This window comes from Pungitius pungitius, chromosome 11, assembly GCF_949316345.1.
Source record: "Pungitius pungitius chromosome 11, fPunPun2.1, whole genome shotgun sequence".
Taxonomy (NCBI): Eukaryota; Metazoa; Chordata; class Actinopteri; order Perciformes; family Gasterosteidae; genus Pungitius; species Pungitius pungitius.
In genome coordinates, this window is record NC_084910.1 from 5,274,257 (window position 1) to 5,298,081 (window position 23,825).

The window sequence follows — 23,825 nt, forward strand, 5'->3', positions numbered from 1 at the left end:
AATCCCATCACATTTGCAAAAAAAAAGGTACTATGTTCCTGGTTTAATAAAATGATTTAATTTGATATAAATAAAGTTAAATCGATGTCTGTGCTTTTAAAGTTTAGTTGCAATCTATTGCAGCGATTGTATTTCGAGTGGACAGTCGATCATTTGTTCTCATCCATCTGCGGATATTATTACTTCAATGCTGTATTTTGGGTTGCCTAAAAAAAATCAGAATGTACATGTATCAAATGTATTGGACGAAATGCCAAACTCTGCTTCAACCGCTGGTTTTGCACTGCACTGATGGCAGCGTTTCCATGTTTACACGCCATGTGTCTGACTGAGCCCCAAAGACCGGAGACCAGAGGTACTGATGCTTGAAGACTGTGGGAAAAGGATAGAGGAAGGAGCTGTAGCTACTGTTGAACTGAGTGCGTATGCGAGAGACATTCATCACAGCTCATCTCACACACTCATTAAACAAGCTGAGATGTCCCAGTGGCTCTGCTCTGTAATAACAGCGACTATACTAATTACCTCCGGAGGTCACAGAGAAATTCTCATCGTCCTAAGTCTCTTTCCTCTTCCCTTTGTTCTCCTTCGTTATCCAGAAGAAGTCAAACATTGTCACACTCTCCTCTTGTCCCTGTGTGTTTTATCACCCTTTAACTCCCTTTCTCTCTCCATTGAAATGCTTCCTGCCCACGTGCTTTAATCTTTAATCATTTCTTAAACATTCAGGGCTGGGAGTGTGAAACTCCTTTACATCAAAACGTTTCAACTGCAGAGGGTGTCACAGACTCTCCCGCACTGAAGGGCGTGCCAGGATCATGCGGTGTCAGTCACCCCATCCCGACGGTATCTTGTGGCACAGCTTTGACGTGGCTGGTAAAGCTGTCGCTGCTGTTTGGCAGCAGAGGTTACAAGTCGACCCGTTTCCCCGTCGGACAAACGGTTTCTCTTTGTTTACAATTTGGTTCTTTGTGTGTAGGTGATGATCCAGGCCGACGATCCGCAGAAGAGCCTGGTCAACTCCATCGAGTCCCTACCCCCACGAGTCGGACCCCTATCTTCTCTGGACGAGGTAAAGTGCCACGTGTTGTGTGGACGGAATGAGCAAGCAATGAGACACCCTGGTTGGTTCTGGATGAAACCTATGAAATATACATTTTGTTTCAGGTACATCCCTTTGAGTGGGTTCTCGTTAGCACCTTTAGAAAGAGACGTCTATGGGTGGGACCATTAGACGATAGAAATGTTAGAACCTCTTAGAGAGGGTTCTGGGTGGAGCCTTCTACACATGTTCTGGGTATAATACTTTGTGTTGGATTCTCACTCCTCCCTCACCTTCTTTCCTTTCTCTCTTTCCCCTCCCCATTGATCAAGGACCTACTCATTTTTAAAGCCACCTCTGCAGCAACTCTGAGTTGCCTGGGGGAGTGCCTCAGTATGCTTCAGCACAATGTTGTCCAGGCCCTCAACCAGAACCAGAACCAGAACCAAAACCACGCCCCCAGTGCGAGCCTCAGCCCCGGTTCGGCTGCTTTGAGCGAGACGCGCGGTCAGCGCTGCAGCTCCGGTGTGAACCAGGTGGAGCCCGGTGGCCTCAGGTCCAGCAGCCAAGGCTCCACCCACAGCTTCCGCGAGAGTCCCAAAGACGGCAGCAACAGTGGGACGCGAGCCGGCGTCCACAACCACGTCCAGAGCCAGAGTCCGGGCCGTGAACACGCAGGTGGGTTGAGCGGTGTCCTTTGAGACATCCGACAGAATGAGTCTCTTTATGTGTTTGACCTGCACACGTTGTCTGAGGGAACCCCCGTCGTGAGGCGGCTTCACCACGAGAGCCCCTTAACCCAATTACAGAGAAATGACTCCCAGTGGTCTATTGTGAGCAGGTTCCAGTACTTTGTGAGGATCTCTGCACATTGCACATGAGTCGATGTTTGTTCCCAGGGTGAATGACAGTAAAATGTTTTGTGTCAATGGGCTCAACGCTGGAAGGAATCCATCTAACACAAAAAATATCCCTTCCCAGAGATTCTTTATCGGTGTTTGAAGTGTGCAAATTTGAAGCCAAGAAGCCGTGACCAATTTTGGCTGAAAGCCAGCGAAGCCCTCCAAAATGTTCTCTGTCTCGAGTTATCACCAGAACCTTCTGGATTTCAGCTTTGTATGGTAAAGTCAGGCAGCATGACATGACTTCTGATTGTTGTTAGCTTTACAGACCTGACGGACTGGTTCTTGTTTTTTTCATAACTGGTGGTAAAATGATAAAATTGACTTACAGTATATAAACAGTATGTATTTTCTCTGGTAAACGTAAAGTGTGCACCTATAAATTCAATGTCCAGTATGACACTATTACAAGCGATAAAGACAAACCAGTCAATTAATTCTCAATGTGTTCTATGTCATCTGAGTTCTTATTGAATGAAGTCCTCGATCTAATCAAAACTCTTCATCCTAACAGGGTTTTTAAAAATTGAATTGGAGTGAAGTGAAGAAAGGGTTAATAATAAAGGGATTTAAAAGTAGAAACATTTTCATTTGCACTAATTTGGTGTTTATTTTGGCGGGGGGGTTGTCATTTTCAAATAAACTAAATTATCATTAGTTGTTATTTCAATGTCAGTCAGTAAATTTGACTAAATTGAGTTGTATCGGGTTGCATTTGGAGGCTTTAATACATTTTCAAAAGGTCATTAAATCAGATGGGTCCGCACTCTCCAAAAAGATGACTCTTTATGATTGTTCATCGTCAACCCTTTGATCCTGAGTACAAATACTTGAACTAATTTGCAAAGTAATTCTTTAATGAGTACGGCAAGAAGTTGCCAGAAGCGCCATGACCACTCTTGAATCAGCATGGCAGGGAGGTGCATTGGGAAGTGTTCATAGGGAGTTCCCCACAGAATAAGCTGAGTTCTGCTGTTGATGCTATTGATATTTCCCTTTCGCTGCAGATAGTACCGCCGGATGGTCCAGGTCTCTTGCTGTGAAGCAGGTGAATAATGGCGTCCAAACGCCTCTCTCCTCCTCTACCCGGCCTTCTTCCACACCAACACACAAGGACCCCTCTGAGGTAATCCAACCACAGTACTTCATCGTACAGCTCCTTGATCATTATGCAAATCGGAGCAGAAATGTACGTGGTCAACATAATTCTACTCGCTGTGAAAACATTTTAATACACAGTTCTGTACGTTGTTCTTCCTGCTTGCCGATGCATTGACTTCAGTGACCAAAGTTAATTACGTAGCTGTTCACATGCACATTCATCAAAACAGCTTATTGTGTAAACTCTCATATGAAATATTTCACACAAAAGTAATTTTATATTTGATTTAATTTTTTCAGTAGTCTAAAATAAAAAAGCTAAATTCTCATGTATCATTTCCTGAACCCAGAAACAGTGCCGGCGCTCCGCACACGCACATCACGCGCTGCGCGTAGGGCACCAAGTGCCTGGGGGGGCACCAAAAAATCTGGGACGTGAAAAATCATCACAGTAGGCTACTAGTATAAATAACAAATAAAATATGTCTAAAGCATGCTAATATGCAAATTCAATACAAAGTCAAAAAGTAATAGGCCTAGACCAAATTAGTGGAGAAAAAGGGGAACCTCCTGTGCGCCCCCCCCCCCCCCCCCCCCCCACCTCCCAGTGGTTTGTTCCATTATGCCTCAAATCTCAAATGTGGCAGACAGCTTTGAAACGGCTTCGAAAAGGCATCAAGAGTCGGGGGCGGAAAAAAGAAGAAAGAAGAGACAGCGGGATGATGCTCGCGCGTCTCTCTCAGCTAAGACAATGTTTTAAATCAGGGGTCCCCAAACTTTGTCTCGTGAGGACCGTTGCTAGCGGTCACCGGGCGGCCGGCTGCCCACATGTACTCGCGCTCATAATGTCCGCACGGACCGCCGGTGGGTCGTATTCGGTACTCGTCCGCGGGCCGCCCCAAGTTTCTGTTACCGTTTCTGTTATTTGTTTTTTATGTTATCATTAAAGTTTTTGCATAACAATCAGCTTCAAGAGGTATATCCCAATCTATGGATTGCTTCGTATTGCACTGACTCTCCCTGTCACAGTTGCTGAGCGAAGCTTTTCAAAGCTCAAACTAATCAAAACGTACCTGCGCTCATCAATGGGGCAGGAACGTTTAAGTGGTCTGGCTGTCATCAGCATCAATGGGGACGTGGCTCAGAAACTGTCATATGACCTGAGAGCTGATTTTGCAGCTAGGAAATGCAGGCGTGTGCCTCTGTAGGGCCTTTGACAACTGATGGTAGTGAAAATGTTTGTAATATAGTTCTATCGGATAGCAGAATGGTCTCTTTTATAGAGATGGTAAAGTAAATTCTACTGTGCAGTTTGCACTTTATTATTATTATTTGTACTTACTGAAGAAATGTGCACATTATTACTTACACGGTTATACTGTATACTTGAATACTTTCTGCGTTTACAATGTTCAGTTCCAAATCTGTGTTTTTGGTAATTGTGGTGGTGTTTGGTATTTATAATTTATAATTTTATCTTTTATATAATATATTTCTTTTCATGTTTGTTTATGTTAATTATTTATGTTTAGAAGTTATTTGGGGAATAAAGAGAACCTAACTAAGACATTCTGAATGGTTGTTATTCCTTTGGTGGTGGTTGGTTGGTTGGTTGGTTGGGGGGGGGGGCACCACCAAGCATTTGTGCTTAGGGCACCCAAATGGCTAGCGCCGGCCCTGCCCAGAAAGACGTCAGATGGAGACACTGTGCTCATTAAAGCTTTAGACTGGAGCTTGCAAATATACACACAAGTGTCAAAGCAGAGCGCTGAAACGCTCCGTAGGTTTTCACAAACAGCTTTGACGCTTCTTTCAACACATCCTCTAAAAATACAACGCTGCCCATCCTTGTGTTCACACTGAACCAATTCGTTCTGGTTTAAGTCCTTAACACGGTGCAAAGTGTGCAGTTCAAGGATATCTGGAAATGAAGCGGCCCAGGGACTTCCTCGAGGACATTGGCCTGGTGTCAGTGTATTGTGGGTATGTGGCACCATGCTGTGTTTTGGCCCTGCTCCTCTGCTGATGCTCCAGTCTGTGACAACACTCCCTCCAAAAAGGGGTCATCTACCCCATGTTTATTAAAACACGCCAGCCTTGTCTTTCTCTGTCATCCCGTCCAACTGGAGCAGCACAAAGAGACATTGTGTGGCATCATGGCTCAGCGCCGCTAATAGCAGCCCTCAAACACCTCCTCTGCGGTAGATTGCTCAATCACCACAGTGTTTCTCATTTGGTGGTCCGCCTGCACTCACCAACAACATACAGTATGTCGTTCATGAGGTCAATATGACTTCACATGAGCCCCAATCCTGTGAGCACGTTATCTCAGGAAGGCCTGAAGGGAATGTCTTCAAGTTTGGCCAGAATTCAACCTACTAGAGGACGAACGGAGGGGTTTTTGGGGCGTCAAAGGTCACTGGTATGTGTGTGTGATCCCGTTAGTTGGCATATCGGTTTATTAACGCTTACAGATTTGATTGGCCTTTTGCAACAATCAGCAGTTTGTCTTGCATTACTACCCTTTGCATTTTACACTTGTCCTGTTCGTTTCGTTTTTGGTGCCATGTTTTTAATCTAGGCTTAAGTATGTTTTTTTGGCTTCATTCCAAAGAGTAGATATTAAACACCCACTCCACTCAGTAGACAGTCTCATTCCTTGCTCTTTCTGAGCAGCCAGCGACGAACACTTTGCCCCCGAGCTTTTCCTCCTCGACAATGAGCCTTGCCGTTCTGTGCGCACAAAAAACATAATTTGCTCCTTTTACCAACAGGCGGGCAGTTGATCTTGACTGATTGTTGACGCCATAGCTGGTTACAGGAGCAGGAGCAGATGCTTTTTGTGGGCTTTGACCTGCTTAGCGACACACCGCCATATCTGGTTGGTATAGATTTGACTCAAAAGGCTGTCATTGTCTGGGTCTTTGCGTTGCCCCTTGAGCCATGCTAATGCTAGTTCTTACTGTGGGTCGCAGTGAAGAGAGTGATGGCACTGTGTACAAACCAGTAGCCCACCAGACCACTAATGTTCTCTCACTGTGACCCTCCAGCTCCCATCAGTTTGCTTTTTCTACCCAGCTCCTGTAATGAGTGCCATCAATCGTAGGCCTTGGACCAGAGATGGCATCGGTGACGTATTGATGTCTGTTTTGCTTCTCTGCCTTTAGCTTCTCTCTCTCCTTCTGTAGAAATCAGTTTTCTCCGCTGTCAAAGGGGACATATCATGCCTATGTTCACTTTCTCGGTCTGAATATAGCTGTATTTAGTCTCTGAATGAAATCCTCTGCTTTAGCTCGTGTCCCTTTAAGCCCGCTTTCTGAATAAGCCCAGTCTGCCCGAGTGGGAGTTTGAAAAGTGAAGCTCTGGTGGACATTTCATAATCTAACAATCCTTCCACTGCCGGCCAACATGTGGCCACCACTGGATTGTATATTAAACCAAAAATTAACAACATGAGTTTGTGCTCTCAATTGCTAGTTTCAAGTCAATGTCAATACAACATGAATTTTATTTAGTAAATGATGGTCAATTTAGTGTCAAGCGGGGCTACCAGAGACCAATAACTGTGACTTATCATACAAATGCCAAAGGCCCCCGGTATCAGACATTAAGAGTCCCTGACAAAGCGTCATGTGTGATCAATTGGGAGTGAGAACTTGTTGAATGGACACCTAACAGAAGAAGCAATAACCAGAAGTGTAAAAACCATTGGCCAACATACAGCAGGACCACTAACACAAATAAATATACCCAACTGGTAGAAAATGGTCATGGCATTACCACCAGCGAGAAGACACCCCGACAGGCTGCTGGTTGAATCTGGTTGAAACCAGATCTAAAAGTGCCACAATTTGTCCACAGTCCATCCACTTACTTTCCCCCGGTCCTTTGTTTCAGCTGAGTGACAGCTGCTTCATCCCTCGAGATCTCCCTCATCATCGCTGATTGACACCACGTAGCATCCATTACATTCATGCAGCCCGGCCGTCTCTCCAGAACCATCCCGCTGATACACTTAGACGGCACACATGATGACGATGAAAGAAAATTATTTGTTCTGCCTCGAGTGGGCTCAGATGGCATCGTGTGATGAAGTATGGAATCCTCATCATGTGGTTGTGGATGGTGGTAGGTTGTTTCTGAGATGTTTCTAATGGTGTGTACATCTCTCACTACACACGCATTGTCCTCACAGCAAATGAGAAATGATCTAAGTTAAAGGTAGCTTAGCAGTATAAGTGAACCCAATCCAATGAATATCGATCCTAAGGGGGGCAGTAAATATCCCTTAAAGGGGACAAGGACATTGCTTTACTACACCTAGACGGGAGAGAGGTGTGAACCATCTGCAGGAGGCGGAGCAAAGTAACCAAACGTTATCAGTGCAGAGAGATCTGTCTGTCTGTCAGGCTCAGGAGCTTTTGTTTCACCTTCTCTTTCATCTCACAAACAGTATGTCTTCCCAACACCAGGGGGCGCCACACTACAGCAGCCTGTGCGTGACCATGGCATAGAGAGAAGAACAGCACCAGAACTTTAATTGTGTCAAAGGACGCGCTTACCAACTCACACCTAGTCAGTTTCATATTAAAAGCCAAAAGGAAATAAAAACACATTTTGGAGAAGCGGCTCCAGTAGAGACATTTTATTCGACTCTATACGGCAGAATAGAGGGAAAAAAAACAATTCTTAAATTTGTATGACTTTATTCTTATTACATTTTCTGCTCTATTTCTTAACTATCTAGTCCGTAAGTTGAGGAATTCATTCAAATGAATAAATATATCATTGACATGAAGAGATGTCACATTCCTACACTCTTCATAACTGAGGGTGACATAGGACTCAGATATGGTATAACAAATTGAGCACTTATATCAGTAAGCCACTAACCAGTATAGTAAGTGTGGTGCAGAGCGGACGAGATGAGCTGCTTTCAATCAAACAGAAAGGAGGACGGTGCTGATGCGGTTTCCGGTGAGCCTCTAAAGAGGAGCACACTGTCACCGGAGAGAGGAGCGCCTCGGTCTGCCGCGCCGCCGAAACCAGAGCAAACAGAGCTCTGTAATGACATGGAGCAGATGTGCGTGGAAGGAGGGAGTGGTGCGTGACAGTCAGAGGAGGCCTGTTTCCCAGCTCTCCGACGGTACATGGTCTACTGGAGGAATCGTTCAGGTGTGGTCCGAACACCACCAGGGTACTCTGGCTATCTGTCACGCAACGTGTGCCGTGGATGAAGTCAGCGGAGGCTCCTGGTTGGTAGATGTAGCTTGTGCGCCTATACAGCTGCAGTTCACAGCGTGAAACTTTCAATCAGAACTCTTTCCCCCTTTCATGCATCCACCTCCAAATATTCCCATGATACACCTTCTCAGGATTTGGCATCAATTTAAACGGCACTTTGGCTTTCAGCTAATCCCGCACCTACAGGAGTTCCCGCACCTACTTCTGGTTGCTTTAAATGAATGAAATGAGGGAAATGTGTTACAGAATTATAGGATTTGCATCTTCAATTTGATCGGTTTGGAAGCATTTCTGATGTGCACCCATTCGGTTTGAGCCGTATTGTGTTGTCCCTTTAAGTTGTCCCCATCTCTTTGTTGTATGTACCGGTCTCTGGTCCTCCTACAGTCACTACATGGAAAATTCCATCTTTTTTTCAGTTTCCATAAGTGGCGTCATCACTCTTCTCTGAGGACCACTCATTCATTTATTATTCAGGACGAAGGAGCTTTTAAAAGATTCCTGCTTAGTTCTGCTGGCACACACACACACACACACACACACACACACTCACTCGACAGCACGCAACAAAGTAACACACGCGCTTACTCGCATCTGTTCATTCAAAACTTCAAAAACATTGAGTCTCAGTCACACACTACCTCATACATGGAATTCTCTGACTATAAGGCTAGGATCTGAAACACAGTTGAGACAGAATGTCGGATGATGCAATTATTTGTAATCAGGTTTTGCATTTTGTGTTTTTTTGGTTATAGCGTTCACTCCCTCTGCGCTCCAGATGATGGTCAAAAAAAGGCAATGCCTTACTTTTTATTGTCTCTAAAACTAGTCTAACTTTGATGTTAACCTAACAAAGTTTATTTATAATGGAGGGAGGGTCATGCATTTGCCCCCTGTAATTTAGGGAGGCTCCAGCACACTCACACATCCACCCGAGCCAGTGAAGACAGATATAAGTGATTGTTAATACTGAAACCTACACCCCGATCACACTAAATATTATCCAAATCCCGCTGTTTGTTAATCTGCAGAAGAAACCAGATGATCTCAAAATCTGGTTGCCATGACAATGAACAAGAAATTAACAGCTCAACCTGAATCAATCTGATGGAAGGCGTGGAGAGGGGATTACAAAGAAATTGGGATGCATTTGACGGAAGTCTTTTATCTTACGTTGGTTTCCTCCGTCCATGGAAAATCATGTGATCCTGCTTTATCACCTCTTCTGACCGAATGCAGAAACATACCATCTCAAAAGCATTTCTGGGCTTCTTTCAAAATTGAAACTTTAATTTTGATTGAGAAGGCATCACAAATATTGAGCACACCTTTTGGATTGAACCTGAATATAGACATGTATCTCAAACACCAATCATTTTTCTGCCAAGCTCAGTGCTGCTGTCAGTTTTGCAACCATATGATAACATTTCTGTAGTTAAAATTGTGTATATAGTGCTACAACACTACATGACACTCCCCCATTCCTACACTGATGGCAGGAGCTACCATGCAAGGTGCCACTTTCCATCCACACTAACAAAGAATCCACATCACACATGCGGGAAAGGGTCGAACCACCGATTTTCTCATTGGAAGACAACCTCTGAGCCACAGCGGCCCAGAATGTGAATGTGGACGGTCCCTGCCGGGCTCACTGGCGACCATCCCCATGGTCCCCCCAGGAACTGGGACCGTCCCTTGAGGTTTTCATGCGTTTTCTTTTAATATTTATTTTTAAAGGATGGTATAACTAGGCTAGCCGTTAACACCAACACGTCATGCGCAGCGAGCGGCACAGGGAGCAGCTGCCCTCAGCTCCCAGGTGCTTCCATAGTGGTAATTACGCAGACTGTACACGTCATTGTGTAGCCAGGGGTGGAAGGAGGTACCGAGGGAGGAGGGGGGATGGGACAGAGGAAAGAGGACATAAAAGTGAACGGATGAAACATGCAGGGAAGGTGCGGAGCAGAGTGAGTGAGGGGAGGCAGGAGGATAGAAGGAAATGGGGAGGGAAAGATTGTGACGTAACACTGTGTGTATGTGTAGGGGCGGGGCTTGTGTAAAGAGGGAGGCCAGTGGGGGGTAGAAAGGCTGGTTGGCATCACTTTTAATCTGCCTATAAAAAGTGTAGCAGGCTGCGCTCTGTCCCCTCTCTCTTTTTCTGTGCATCTCATTTTCTCATTTCCATCCTCTTCTGCTCACCTCACATCACTTTCTTCTCCTCATCATCAATGTCTGTCGGCCTCTCTTCTGCCCGCGGTTCCGTTTGTCACTTGCTGTGGTAGCATCAGGGCTGGGACATCAGCCGGGGTCTCTGTCTGTCTCACTCTGGATGGTGGACATGAAATCTAGCAGGACTCCCAAGTCAGCAGGGGTTGCATGCCAGCCCAACAACGTGAGTGGGATATAACTTCTGTGTGTGTGTGTGTGTGTGTGTGTGTGTGTGTGTGTGTGCAGGCATGTGGTGATATTATATTATTATTATTATTATATGAATTATTTTGTTGTGTTGCAACAGCATTGATCCAGAGAGTTTCCATGATTATAGTTAATGTCTGTGCAGCTGTATGTGTGTGTGTGTGTGTGAGAGTGAAATGTGCTGTGTGCAAATGGCAGGGGTGCAGACAGTTGAAACAGCCCAGCCATTTACAACTTGTAATAAACTTCCTGAAGCTGGCCATCAGCAAGGAACTGGGCACACAGATAAGAAAACGTGTGTGTGTGTGTGTGTGTGTGTGTGTGTGTGTGTGTGTGTGTGTGTGTGTGTGTGTGTGTGTGTGAGAGAGGGAGAGACAGCGGGACTGTGTGTGTGGGACAGTCTTACATAACCTCAGAGTAAACCCGATTTGTTAATGAATAATTCAGAAGTATTTTCCTCTTTTAGATTCTCGGGCTTAAAGGGACAGTTTGCGAGTTTTGTTACGACTTTTGGATGTTGTCACACACTTTAGCTCCACAATACATGCATACACCATATTATTGGGATTAGGCAACGAAATGCGGTACACGTAGGCCGCAACCCCTGCGTCTGATAAATGAAGCTCATGTGGAAATATCTTGAATTGACATTTCAGAGGACAGAGGGGGAGACTCTAGTAAAAAAAAAAGTCAGATTCTAAAGAATGTCCATCAGTATTTGAAATCGAAGCAAACTCCAAAGACAAATTGATGATGTTACATTCCTTGATATTAGAGGTTTTTTGCTTACATAAATTGCATGATCATCCTCATAGGCCTTATTTGTGATGGTGATGACTTGGGATGATGCATTATCTTTATGTGCATTTGTTTCTTACAAGCAGCAAATACAAAGAATACAAAATGTTATTGATTTCTCAAAGTTTGACAGAAAACAAATGTATTCATCAAAAATGAAATATAAGGGAAACGCAGAACTTGTTGGAGAAACGTTAGCGTACCTTTAAGGACATGCAACGTCCACGATGCTGCAGCTGATGCTGTTACCTCCTCTGAACGTGCTACGTGTTACATTCATTCAGGTCAATGGGCAATTTGAGTTTCACTTGTCTTGTTGATGAATTATTGCTTTCATTTGAGGAATCTTTTTCTGCTGCTTTACCTTCATGATTTAAATGATATGTCACCTAATAATTCTTAGGACTTCTGACTTGGACATGGATTGTTATTTACTGTCATGCACTGTTTTTCTGCTTCCACACATTAGACTGTTTAACAGACAAATATCACAAAAACTAAAGAATGATGGGCCGGAGAAGGGATCTTTCATATCAAGCATTCAGAAACGCACCAATGGAAACAAGGAAGAGAAAATGGTCAAAGCTGAAAGCAAATAATGATCTAAAGGGGCTTGTTTCACTGCAGCCTATATCTTTTCCCTAACCTTTGAACTAAGGGTTCAACACCAATACAAACAGCTAAAGGCCTAAAGGTATGGGTCCACACAGTGTACATCTGAACAAATACTGTACAACAAAACAGTGGTCCTTGCGTATGTCGCTATGCATAGGTATGCATTTAACTTGCTGGGTGTGGATTGGGCACAAGCCTGCCGATGGATTCGGCTCCTTTTCTGCATTCTATCTTCTTACTAGCTTTACCAATAGTCACGTGTGTCTCTGCCACCAGGGACAGCAGCAGGGCCAAACCAGCACCCCAGAAACCCTGGACCCCTGCGACGAGGTCACAGACACGGATGACAATGAGGAGGAAGACCTGGGAGTTCTGGATGACCAGAGGAGCATCATGCTTCACCTGCTGTCCCAGCTGAAACTTGGCATGGACCTCACTCGTGTAAGTGCAAGGTCTTGCCATCATCATTTGTCATCAAGTGTGTGAAAAGACCAGACCTTCAATAAGAAAGCTGCTGTCCCGGGTTTTCTCACAGCAAGCTTACTCAGCTGCGCCACGTAGCGTCATGAGACGACCAAGCTCTGTTTCTCCTTAATCACGCTGGAAAGCCAGTTCCCAGTGCTGAGCGCCGAGGTCCACGCCCGGGCGGGGGGGGGGGGGGGGGGGGCCCACCAGTGTACCGTGACGGAACTAATGACAGGGACCATACTGTCTGTTGTTTTTATTTTTGGTCTTCTTTAAAAATTATTATTCTTCTTTTTTTTCTTCCATGGCCCCCCTCTCTTCTGTGGTATTTAGTCATAAGTATCAGTCAGATGTCCTCTGGTCATGTGATTGTCATGACTCTGAGACCTGATTACCGCCGGTTTGCGTGGATTGTGTGCCGCCGATGTGCACAGAGGGAGATTCAGACGTTGAATACTTGAGAGAAGGGGGGAGGGGGGGGTCTATCAGCAGATTATGAAAGAACCATTGGTTCTTGCCATGTCCATATTGATGTTGCAGTGTGACAGGAATCGACTTTTCAACTGTGCCCTCCGGTGTGGCTCGATCAAAAGGCCCGTGAGGTGTCATATGGCCGGTCCGTTGTGTAATAGGCTTGACTTTATGTAATCTAAAGGACAAAAGAGTGTCTGGAAAAATTCCAAAGTACAATTCAGCCCGTCACATTACATGAAACCACACTTTACCATTGAAGCAGTTAGTGGTCCGTCATACGGTCCAGTTCATGTGTCAGCGATGCGAAAGGACAGTTCTCACTGTTGCATTATTGATTTTCTTCCTGCCTAAAATACCCATAGAGCTGTTAAGCAGCCCTCTGCGTAAGTTACCACAATACAGGGCCGGCGCTAGCCATTTGGGTGCCCTAAGCACAAATGCTTGGTGGTGCCCCCCCCCCCAACCAACCAACCAACCAACCACCACCAAAGGAATAACAACCATTCAGAATGTCTTAGTTAGGTTCTCTTTATTCCCCAAATAACTTCTAAACATAAATAATTAACATAAACAAACATGAAAAGAAATATATTATATAAAAGATAAAATTATAAATTATAAATACCAAACACCACCACAATTACCAAAAACACAGATTTGGAACTGAACATTGTAAACGCAGAAAGTATTCAAGTATACAGTATAACCGTGTAAGTAATAATGTGCACATTTCTTCAGTAAGTACAAATAATAATAATAAAGTGCAAACTGCACAGTAGAATTTACTTTACCATCTCTATAAAAGAGACCATTCTGCTATCCGATAGAACTATATTACAAACATTTTCACTACCATCAGTTGTCAAAGGCCCTACAGAGGCACACGCCTGCATTTCCTAGCTGCAAAATCAGCTCTCAGGTCATATGACAGTTTCTGAGCCACGTCCCCATTGATGCTGATGACAGCCAGACCACTTAAACGTTCCTGCCCCATTGATGAGCGCAGGTACGTTTTGATTAGTTTGAGCTTTGAAAAGCTTCGCTCAGCAACTGTGACAGGGAGAGTCAGTGCAATACGAAGCAATCCATAGATTGGGATATACCTCTTGAAGCTGATTGTTATGCAAAAACTTTAATGATAACATAAAAAACAAATAACAGAAACGGTAACAGAAACTTGGGGCGGCCCGCGGACGAGTACCGAATACGACCCACCGGCGGTCCGTGCGGACATTATGAGCGCGAGTACATGTGGGCAGCCGGCCGCCCGGTGACCGCTAGCAACGGTCCTCACGAGACAAAGTTTGGGGACCCCTGATTTAAAACATTGTCTTAGCTGAGAGAGACGCGCGAGCATCATCCCGCTGTCTCTTCTTTCTTCTTTTTTCCGCCCCCGACTCTTGATGCCTTTTCGAAGCCGTTTCAAAGCTGTCTGCCACATTTGAGATTTGAGGCATAATGGAACAAACCACTGGGAGGTGGGGGGGGGGGGGGGGGGGCGCACAGGAGGTTCCCCTTTTTCTCCACTAATTTGGTCTAGGCCTATTACTTTTTGACTTTGTATTGAATTTGCATATTAGCATGCTTTAGACATATTTTATTTGTTATTTATACTAGTAGCCTACTGTGATGATTTTTCACGTCCCAGATTTTTTGGTGCCCCCCCAGGCACTTGGTGCCCTACGCGCAGCGCGTGATGTGCGTGTGCGGAGCGCCGGCACTGCCACAATATAACTTTATTTCTGGTGTCTATGTGTTTGTGTCTGTGTGTGGAAAGCAAAAATCAGATATCGCCCTCCATTCCACTGCAGCAAGATGACGAGATTAAAAACTAAAACTTGCGTCGGCCCAACGGTCACACGGTAGATAACACATGTACATCCCCGTCTTTCCCTCTCTCAGGTTGTGCTGCCTACTTTCATCCTGGAGAAGCGCTCCCTGTTGGAGATGTACGCCAACTTCATGGCTCACCCAGACATGTTCCTTTCCATCACCTCCGGCTGCACGTCAGAGGAGCGCATTGTCCGCTTCGTGGAGTACTACCTGACGGCCTTCCACGAGGGCCGGAAGGGCGCCGTGGCCAAGAAGCCCTACAACCCAATCCTGGGTGAGAACTTCCACTGTTCCTGGTACGTGCCCCGGGACCGCGTTCGACCTCTCAGGACCGCCAACTTTACCGCGGCCAACTCGGCGCCCACGGCCGCCTGCACCCTCCCCGGGCCCCCCTCACAACAGAGGGGGGCCGACGCCAGCCGCAGGACAAACTCAGATTGCTACTGCGTTCGCTTCGTGGCGGAGCAGGTGTCCCACCACCCACCTGTGTCGGGCTTCTACTGCGAGTGCAAGGAGAAGAGGATGTGCGTCAACACTCATGTCTGGACCAAGAGCAAGTTCCTGGGCATGTCTGTCGGAGTGTCCATGGTCGGAGAAGGTGAGAGAACGTGCAGCATTCCCTGAGAAAAAAAGTGTGTGAGAATGACTAATTGCACTTTCATCTATCGTGTCTGATCCCGACCATGAAAGGCTGTACACCGTGCACGTCTGTGATGGGAGGAGAGGTGGGGGGGGATGCGCGGGTCTCATCCAGCGTTTGTAGCTATATCTACTAATACATTTAATACACTTAACTACAATGGGAATTTTTTGTGTCCTAGACCTACGTTGTTAAATAAGGGGAGACTTTTCCCAGGATTTCATGCTAACTGATGTGTGAGGATAACCACAGAGACTGTACTTACACCATCACAGTCAGTTACTCGGGTCCGACAGAAATGTTAATTAATGTTGGATGAAATAAATAAATTGCAGGTAACAAGAACCAGTAGATATATTTGGATGATTATTATTAAAAATCTGTCCGTTTTTGAGTAACATTAACAAGAAAACTAAAAATGTCAGAGCAGTGCGTAATGTAATAAATGGTTTATCATGATCACAATCTGACGTACACAGCTGTTTGCGGAGTGTACAAGAGCCTCCTTCAGCTGATTAAATCCCCAAAGCCCCCCGAAACGGCAGCACTCGTATGTGTGCTCCATCTGCAGCCTCTAATTGGAAAGCCGCTCCAGCAAAACAGAGCGCTATCATGCACGTTTGCACTTTGTGTTCACCTTGATTACATCTTACACGGCCAACGCCGGGCTGCTGTGAAAACAACACGGGACAATAATGCATCTGACACACTGACTCCGCATGTTGATGCGTAGGAAGCTTCAGGAGGTGAAATCCTGAGGATGTATTGAGTTCAGAGTGTCTTATCCTCATTACATCACTCTCTCTGCCTCACTGTTCTTTTTAGACTAACGATTTAAACTACCTGTTGGCAGCAGTAGCATGAGCGTAAAGTTTCCGTAATCTGTAATTGGGCCAGCAGCAGACATTCATCCCTCGATCCCTCCTGGATGTCAGGTTTTGCTTTCAGAAATTTGCAGAAGTTTGAAAACAGCACAAAACCTCATATGTGTTGGTGACGTCACTGCCCTGAATCTGTGAAACCTTGTGAGCATGTGATGCCTTCTGACATGCTTTCCCCTTTGCCACTGCTGCTTTAGTAACCCCATCAAAGGGGAAAGGTGTTCATGCCTGCCGGCTCAGGTAGCGTTGGTAGCCGTGTGGTGGCAATGGATATTCTCAGAACTCCTCATCTAACACCTAGAAATGTATTGCCGATGAACAGATTGATGGATGGTTGTTTAAAGCTCACATAGAGAAAACGATTTTTTAAGTGTTGTTTTGCACGCTGCCTGTATGCATAAAACCAAATGAAAGAATCCATTATAATTGATGGTCTAATTAAACTTAATGTACACCTTAATGTTGATATAATGTGGCACACTGAGGACACCTAAAAAAGGCCCTTCACCTCATGGCGGGCCGGCTTGAGATTCAACATTGGATCAGCTGTGAGAAACAGAGCGGGCCCAAACTGGAATGCAGGTGGACGTGGACTCACCTGTGACCCTTCCACCTGCACTCCAGAGCGCCCTTTATGAGCGGTGAACAAGCCACTCGCTAAATACAAGCCCGAGTGTCTCATCAGGACAGTGATACGCTAATACAATGAACTGGAATGTCCTGTGGTATGAATTCGAAGCTTAACGGTTTCCTTTCCTTTCATTCATGACACATAAACCAGGATTAAGCTCCTTGTGTAGCAGGGGACCGACTGACTGCAGCACGTGGGTCTTTGTTTCACAGATGCACAAATACACACATGGATGGATGAACACAATCAAGTGAAAATGTCCAGGGGGGGGGGGGGGATGACACACTGGAGGAAATAAGGACATTGTGTGTGTGTGTGTGTGTGTGTGTGTGTGTGTGTGTGTATGTTTCTTGCTAGTGGGTCTTTTAGATCAAGAAGTGTGTGTCCATATGTGTGTGTGTCAAACAGATGTGTATGTGTCAGACCTGGGCCTATGGCGGTAGAGTGGGACCAGGCCAGCTGTCTGTTATATAAGCAGCGGGGGGGGGGGGGGGGGAGGACTGGACGGGAGCTCACGAGGCTCCTCAGGAAGCCTAAATCAGAGCCATTGGAGCCATTGGTGTCCATGCAATGTCCTCGGAGCAATGCTGAAGTAATTCTGCACAAATCTGCAGCCAGAGCGACATGGTGGTTTTTATGTATGCGGAGAGAGTCCACTTACGCTGAATCCTCTTACCTCCTCTGCCACGTGTAATCACACAACGATGACAATGGCAAATCCACACAAGTGCTACATTTGTCACGAGTGATTCCGAGAACATCACACAAAGCCCCCACTTTAGCTGTAAATGGAAGTCATGGCGTCGGGGGGGATTACTGAGCCCCAGTCGTCTTGTCTTCCTTCTGAAAAGGGTACGTTTGTGAGTAACACCTGCCTGGTCTGATATGTATATATGAGTGCGCTGCCTGTGAGGAAGGGTCCAAAATGACACAAAGAAGGGTCCTTCTAATTTCACAAAAATGTTCTGTATGTATTGGTGTGATGTTACTAAATAGTTTTACCTCTCTGTAGCTTAACATAATGAAGCATTAAGTCGCATGTACTGAGCTTCGGTATTTCCAATTTATACTTCAACGTCACTACATTTCAATGGATGCATGTTCTTTTTACTCCACTTCAAATATGGAAATGGTATGCTTTGTCTTTGTAGATACGCATGGTGTCCAAATGTCTTTTGTGTTAATTCCAACAGTAATTCTACAAAAACAACAGGTCAAAGACCAACGATCAGCGTTGATCTTTGGGGGCGTCTGAACACAGGACTTTTTGTGTCCTGGGTGAAACCAAGTCAATGATGATTTATTTCATTCTAGTTTGGTTATGTCAATTTTAAACTAAGGTCAGGTACATAAAAAACATCTTATTGTACATAACAAACCTACTTATTGGAACCTAAATCACAACCTTTTAATATAGTTTAAGATTACGAATCGAGTGGTAAGTGACCCGTCCAAAAAGGATGCTCCAGGTGTACCCAGAGCTACAGAGTTTGAAGTGTAGTGTTGGCCACCTGTCCACTGTCTCTTAAATGTGTCCTGTTTCTCCTCAAGGTGTGCTGTATTTGCTGGAGCACGATGAGGAGTATGTGTTCACTCTGCCCTGTGCCTACGCCCGCTCCATCCTGACGGTGCCGTGGGTGGAGCTTGGGGGAAAGGTCACTATCAACTGTGCCAAAAGTGGGTACTCTGCCACTGTCACTTTCCACACCAAACCCTTCTACGGAGGAAAAGTACACAGGTAAGTCAATGTGCCTGAAAACCCCTGTTTGGTGCCAATAAAAAGCCACCGCAGTCATATTGTCTCCTCCCACCTCGGCACACACACACTCTGACAGGAAATGACGGCACCAGGATGCATCACGGACTACGGCCAACCACTGGCTTTGTGACCACAGTTAGGACGCCAATCATATGTTTTCATGTATTTCATGGTTATAAAGAAAAGTAAAGAAAAGAAATTAGTCACAAACATCCACCTGGAGTCAAGGTTGAACTGTAGACAGCGGGCCCTATACGTGTTACACACACAGGGACCCGCTTTCCTCTTCAGTTAAATAGGTTATCCACGAATTTGATCATATGCAGGCAAATTGAGTTATGGATGCTACACAGCATTGGAGGATAGTGAAAGCACCCCCCCCCCCCCCCCCCCCTTTGATGTTCTGCTCATATGATTACACCTCGTGCACCACCATATCAATTTCCCTCTGCTGCTCCAATTTGCTGAATCAGCCATTTAAATAGCAAAGCCCGCTGTGCAGCTTGCTTTTAATAACTTGTATTAGTCATCGAGGGTGAGTCTTAATTTCCCTCAGCAGACACAATATCGCGAATGGATTTGTGCCAACACGGTAGCTTACGATGACCAGACACCCGCTAACGTATTTTGAAGATGTTTGGAACATGCTGGATGTGATAGCAGAACATACAGGATGTATGTTCTTCGAGTGCTGAAGAACGCCTGTTGATTTCTTCCAGAGTAACAGCAGAGGTGAAGCACAACCAGACAGGCAGCGTGGTGTGCAAGGCCCAGGGGGAGTGGAACGGGGTCCTGGAGTTCACCTACAGCAACGGGGAAACCAAGACCATTGATACCTCCAAGCAGCCGATCATCAAGAAGAAGATCCTTCCCCCAGAGAAGCAGGGCCAGTACGAGTCACGGTGAGTCTCCGTGTTTCTCTTCAAGAGGCAAAAAAAAGGAAAAATCCGCTATTTGACAGGAAACAAAATGCTGTGAGTGTTACAGTGAGCCCGCTTTAGTTAAGCGTACACGTCAGGTCTCCGCTGTTTTCAGTGCTCCCACTTTTTTGAACTGGTCAAATACGAGTAAGTGTGTGGGAATGAGAGAGCAGACACCATGAAGGAAATGGAAAGGAAAGTGTTTATAAGGTTTTTTTCATGTAGTGATTCTCATTTCCAACACCGATCCTTTGGCCAGATCAGTGTCTCTCAAACTGTGGGGAGTGACCCTCTAGTGGGTTGAGTGCTATTACGTGTTTGTCGAATGGGGAAACTATAAACTATTTTATTTCAAGAACTATATTGAGAGCTTCCCATATCACAAAAGTGGGACAAAGTTGTATGTTGCTATTTAAGCGAATGGGACCACAGACTCGTCCCAACAACCGACTGATATATAATATATATATATATATATTTCTTGTTACTTGTTCTTCTGAGTTTGTATCTCTATGTGGAAATGCACTTATTGTAAGTCGATTTGGATAAAAGCGTCAGCTAAATGACATGTAATGTAATATAATGATGGCCAAACAACCCCTGATGAGCAGACATATTATGACATAATATGCGTATGCCAGGCAGAGTCCCGTTAATCTGTGTTTCCCTGTCCTGTAGGCGTCTTTGGCAGCACGTCACAGCGTCCCTGAAGGCGGGAAATATGGACGCAGCCACAGAACACAAACACCGCCTGGAGGAGAGGCAGCGTAAGGAGGGCAAACAGAGAGCTGCCACCAAAACCCCCTGGAAACCCAAATATTTCATTAAAGAGGTAACACTGTGCACACCAGCGACATCACTAGAGTTACGTTATGCAAAAGGCTGTTTTTTTAATTCTGACTTTCCAAATGAAGATTATACATTCAATAGAGTGTTAGTATAAAGTAGTGTCCATCACCTAATCATGTCATCAAAAGAGACTTAAAAAATCTTTTTTTACAAAACTAAGTCACGTTTTTGCCGACAGGTCAAATGAGACTCAGGATTTTCCACAGATTGCAGTTCTACTCAGACTGTGGACACACCTCCTGATGTTGTTATTACAATTTTAACTAACCCTCTAACACGTTAATGCTTTCAATATCCTGATTTTGCTACAATATCCACTGCTGCTATTATTAGTTGTGGTTTTGCCATCATTTTTGTGCTATTATACTGATATTATAAGAGTCGTTCATGTCTTGTGCTTTGAATATCTGTACGCATGACATCTATTCCACTTCTGTCCATCCTGGGAGGGGATCATTTAGTCCTCAATTAAGCGATTAGATAGCAACCTGTCAGCTACACCCAAAACACAAAAACATGGAAAAATGATGTCCCCCTTTAATTTGAGCTGCTGCTGTGTGTGTGTGTGTGTGTGTGTGTGTGTGTGTGTAGGGCGAAGGCTGGGTGTACCACAACCCTCTGTGGAAAGCTCACTGACCAGAGGCCTCTGAAGCAGCTGTCCAATCCCAGCCGACAGGAGAGCGATGGAGCCCGAGGGCTGGCCGACAAGTCTCGAGGTGGGGGGGGGGGGGGGGGGGGGGGGGGGCTGTTGTGGGGAGAGAGAACAGATCAAGTGGTACCAAAGGACACACTTCCAGTCCTGTCCAATCGGAGACCCGTCGGCTCAGCGGTGGGGTGAGACCGGTCCTACGCGGGTACAGCCACCTCTGAGATTACAGACAGAACCGACTCAACGGGTCATTTCTTTCTAAAAGTAGATCCAAACCAAAACTTTTTAGTCGTTTGCACACGTACTAATCAACGTTGTCGGTCACAATAGTTTTGCACAATTCACCGTACAATATAGCCACTTTGTGTTTTTATGTTAATGATGAAATATTGAGCCTCTTTGTATGAACAATCCAAAAAGCAGCAGGACCCAATGGTGTCAGACGAGTTCTTTCCTTTTTCTTGTTGTTGCTGCTGCGCACTGATCTTATATATGACAGAGTGCTTTTTTTAGGGGGGGATTGTTTCATTAAGGAAAAGCTCAATCCTTGATCATATAGAAGTTGACTTTCACTGTCATAATATCTACTGAAAACCCTCCATGGAACCATTCCCATGGGCTGGAGAAGAGGAGCCCCATTACATACGAGCTGGATATCCCACATCTACTATGCTGCAGTTTGGAAAATGTTTTAGCTTTAGTGGGTCACTTCACCGGGTTTAGTGTAAAAAAAGAAAAAAAAAGAAATCAAATTGTTCACATCTGGTATATCTCCATTCAGGAACCTTTGGTTTCATTGGTCCATGTCAGATGACATGAAAATAGCATTTTACATGAGTTATTCATTCCATTTATTTATTGGATGTGGGAGATCATAGTCAATATTATATGAAAAGCTTGCTCTTGTAATGAGCCAATGCAGTTTTAAAGCCAAATGAAACAATAAAGTGTAGTCATACAAAGTTATCTTTTCTGCATTAGCTGTAAGGTTTCACTATTCAGTCTGCTGGCTTAGAATTAATTCTGTGCCATAGATGGATGACTAAAAGATTGGTTAAAGTTGCTACAAGGATTATTTTTTACCTTTTTGCCTGTTTATAAGCAAACAAGACCAGAGACTCCGTATCCAGGGGGGGAGGGGGGCTCGGACCAGGACCACAGCTGCACCCTCTAGATGGGATTGGGCATAGTGCAGGTGGTGTTCGGGAGGACCGATTCATCGACTTCTGTGGGAAGAGGAGAACCAGAACCAGAGCCCAAACCCGACTGCAGTCAAATGAATGGTTTTCCAAAAGGACTCTGGTAGCTGCTGATTTGAGCTGTGCTACTCACTTCTGCCTTTGTCCGCCCGGTCCGCAAGAACCTAAACCATGGAAAGGTCCTTGTAGTAACTTTAAGTTGTAAACGCCATCACCTCAAAGATTGTCCAATAATACGTATATCGGCTTTCTTAACAAACAGCTTTTCCCACACACCACTCTTCAAACAGCGAATAAGTGTCTACCATTTGAAACTAATAATTGGCCCTGGTGCCCTTTGTAGACCCATTTGTAGTGAGGATCAGGATCCCAGATCGGTATGGGATTAACACGACCAAAATGAATTATTACAGTGTTTTGAAGTCCAGTCTTGTGTGTCCCAGGATGTGAGGTAGTCCTAAAATATGATCATGTGTACTATTTTCATCTGCAGCATCTGAGCTCCAAACTATGGCTCTCTATTTCTAGTCTTTGATAGAAGCAGTGTTAAATATTCCATTGCTGTATAAAAACATAGTGGGAATATTCCTGGGGGGAGGGGGGGGGGAATAGCGCTGTGTCATTGTGAAGCTTTGACCAGGCAAATAGACACCTCGTCCTCCTTCTGACACTGGTAATAAACCGACCTATGCAACACATGACTGTAGACAGTAGTCTCAGCGTGGGCGGGGGGACTCAACAATCTCTGTATTTGTTTTTAAAATAAAGGTCTCCAATCACATTTGGCCTCCCCTGGATTTTGGGGTTCTTCTTCCTTCCTTTTTCTTGGTTCAACATATATAGTACATATAGTACAAAGACAAAGATACATTCATTTGCGGGGTTTAAATTGGAACAACTTTACAGAATTAAGTAAATACAACATCATGTAAAAAAATGGAACCAGTAGATTATCTGTAAATGTAACATGAGAAATTATTTACTTTCAATTTTCCTAGATTATCTCAAGTCACAAAATATATTTCAAGCAAGTCAAAGGTCAAAGTTTTCCATGGTGCGGAATGACCCAGTTATTGGATTATTATTATAATTGACACATGGAAACCAAGCTGCTTCTACAGGATGTTATCTATTTTTAGTAGTTCAGTAGTTTAATCCATGACAATACATTATGAATTGATTTGATGTAAAATCTGAAGCTCTAAAGAAACTCATAGTTAATCTTATGTACAGTATGTAGAGTAGAAATATTGCTGAGTACATGTATTAAGTACATTCAGTATTATACACAAAAGAGTACAATACTTCCTTGTATAGATAAATACAATATTATCAAAGGTAGCCTGGCGATGCCACTTGAGGTGTGAGTGCTGTTGAACACGTAGAATAGTGGAACATCTTT

At 44.7% G+C, this 23,825-nt stretch overlaps 1 protein-coding gene across 1 annotated transcript in view; it reads left to right on the forward strand.

The window, feature by feature from the left end:
* The window catches only part of LOC119197673 (oxysterol-binding protein-related protein 10-like), a 34,824-nt gene extending 13,542 nt beyond the window's left edge, over nucleotides 1–21,282 (forward strand). Inside the window, exons 4-12 of the mRNA XM_037454191.2 lie at nucleotides 980–1,072; nucleotides 1,375–1,720; nucleotides 2,952–3,070; nucleotides 12,400–12,564; nucleotides 14,965–15,493; nucleotides 18,599–18,785; nucleotides 19,526–19,708; nucleotides 20,405–20,558; nucleotides 21,167–21,282. Coding sequence (XP_037310088.2) covers nucleotides 980–1,072; nucleotides 1,375–1,720; nucleotides 2,952–3,070; nucleotides 12,400–12,564; nucleotides 14,965–15,493; nucleotides 18,599–18,785; nucleotides 19,526–19,708; nucleotides 20,405–20,558; nucleotides 21,167–21,211 — 1,821 coding nt within the window. The 3' untranslated portion in view covers nucleotides 21,212–21,282. The remainder of the gene's footprint in view (nucleotides 1–979; nucleotides 1,073–1,374; nucleotides 1,721–2,951; nucleotides 3,071–12,399; nucleotides 12,565–14,964; nucleotides 15,494–18,598; nucleotides 18,786–19,525; nucleotides 19,709–20,404; nucleotides 20,559–21,166) is intronic.
* Nucleotides 21,283–23,825: the final 2,543 nt, after the last annotated feature.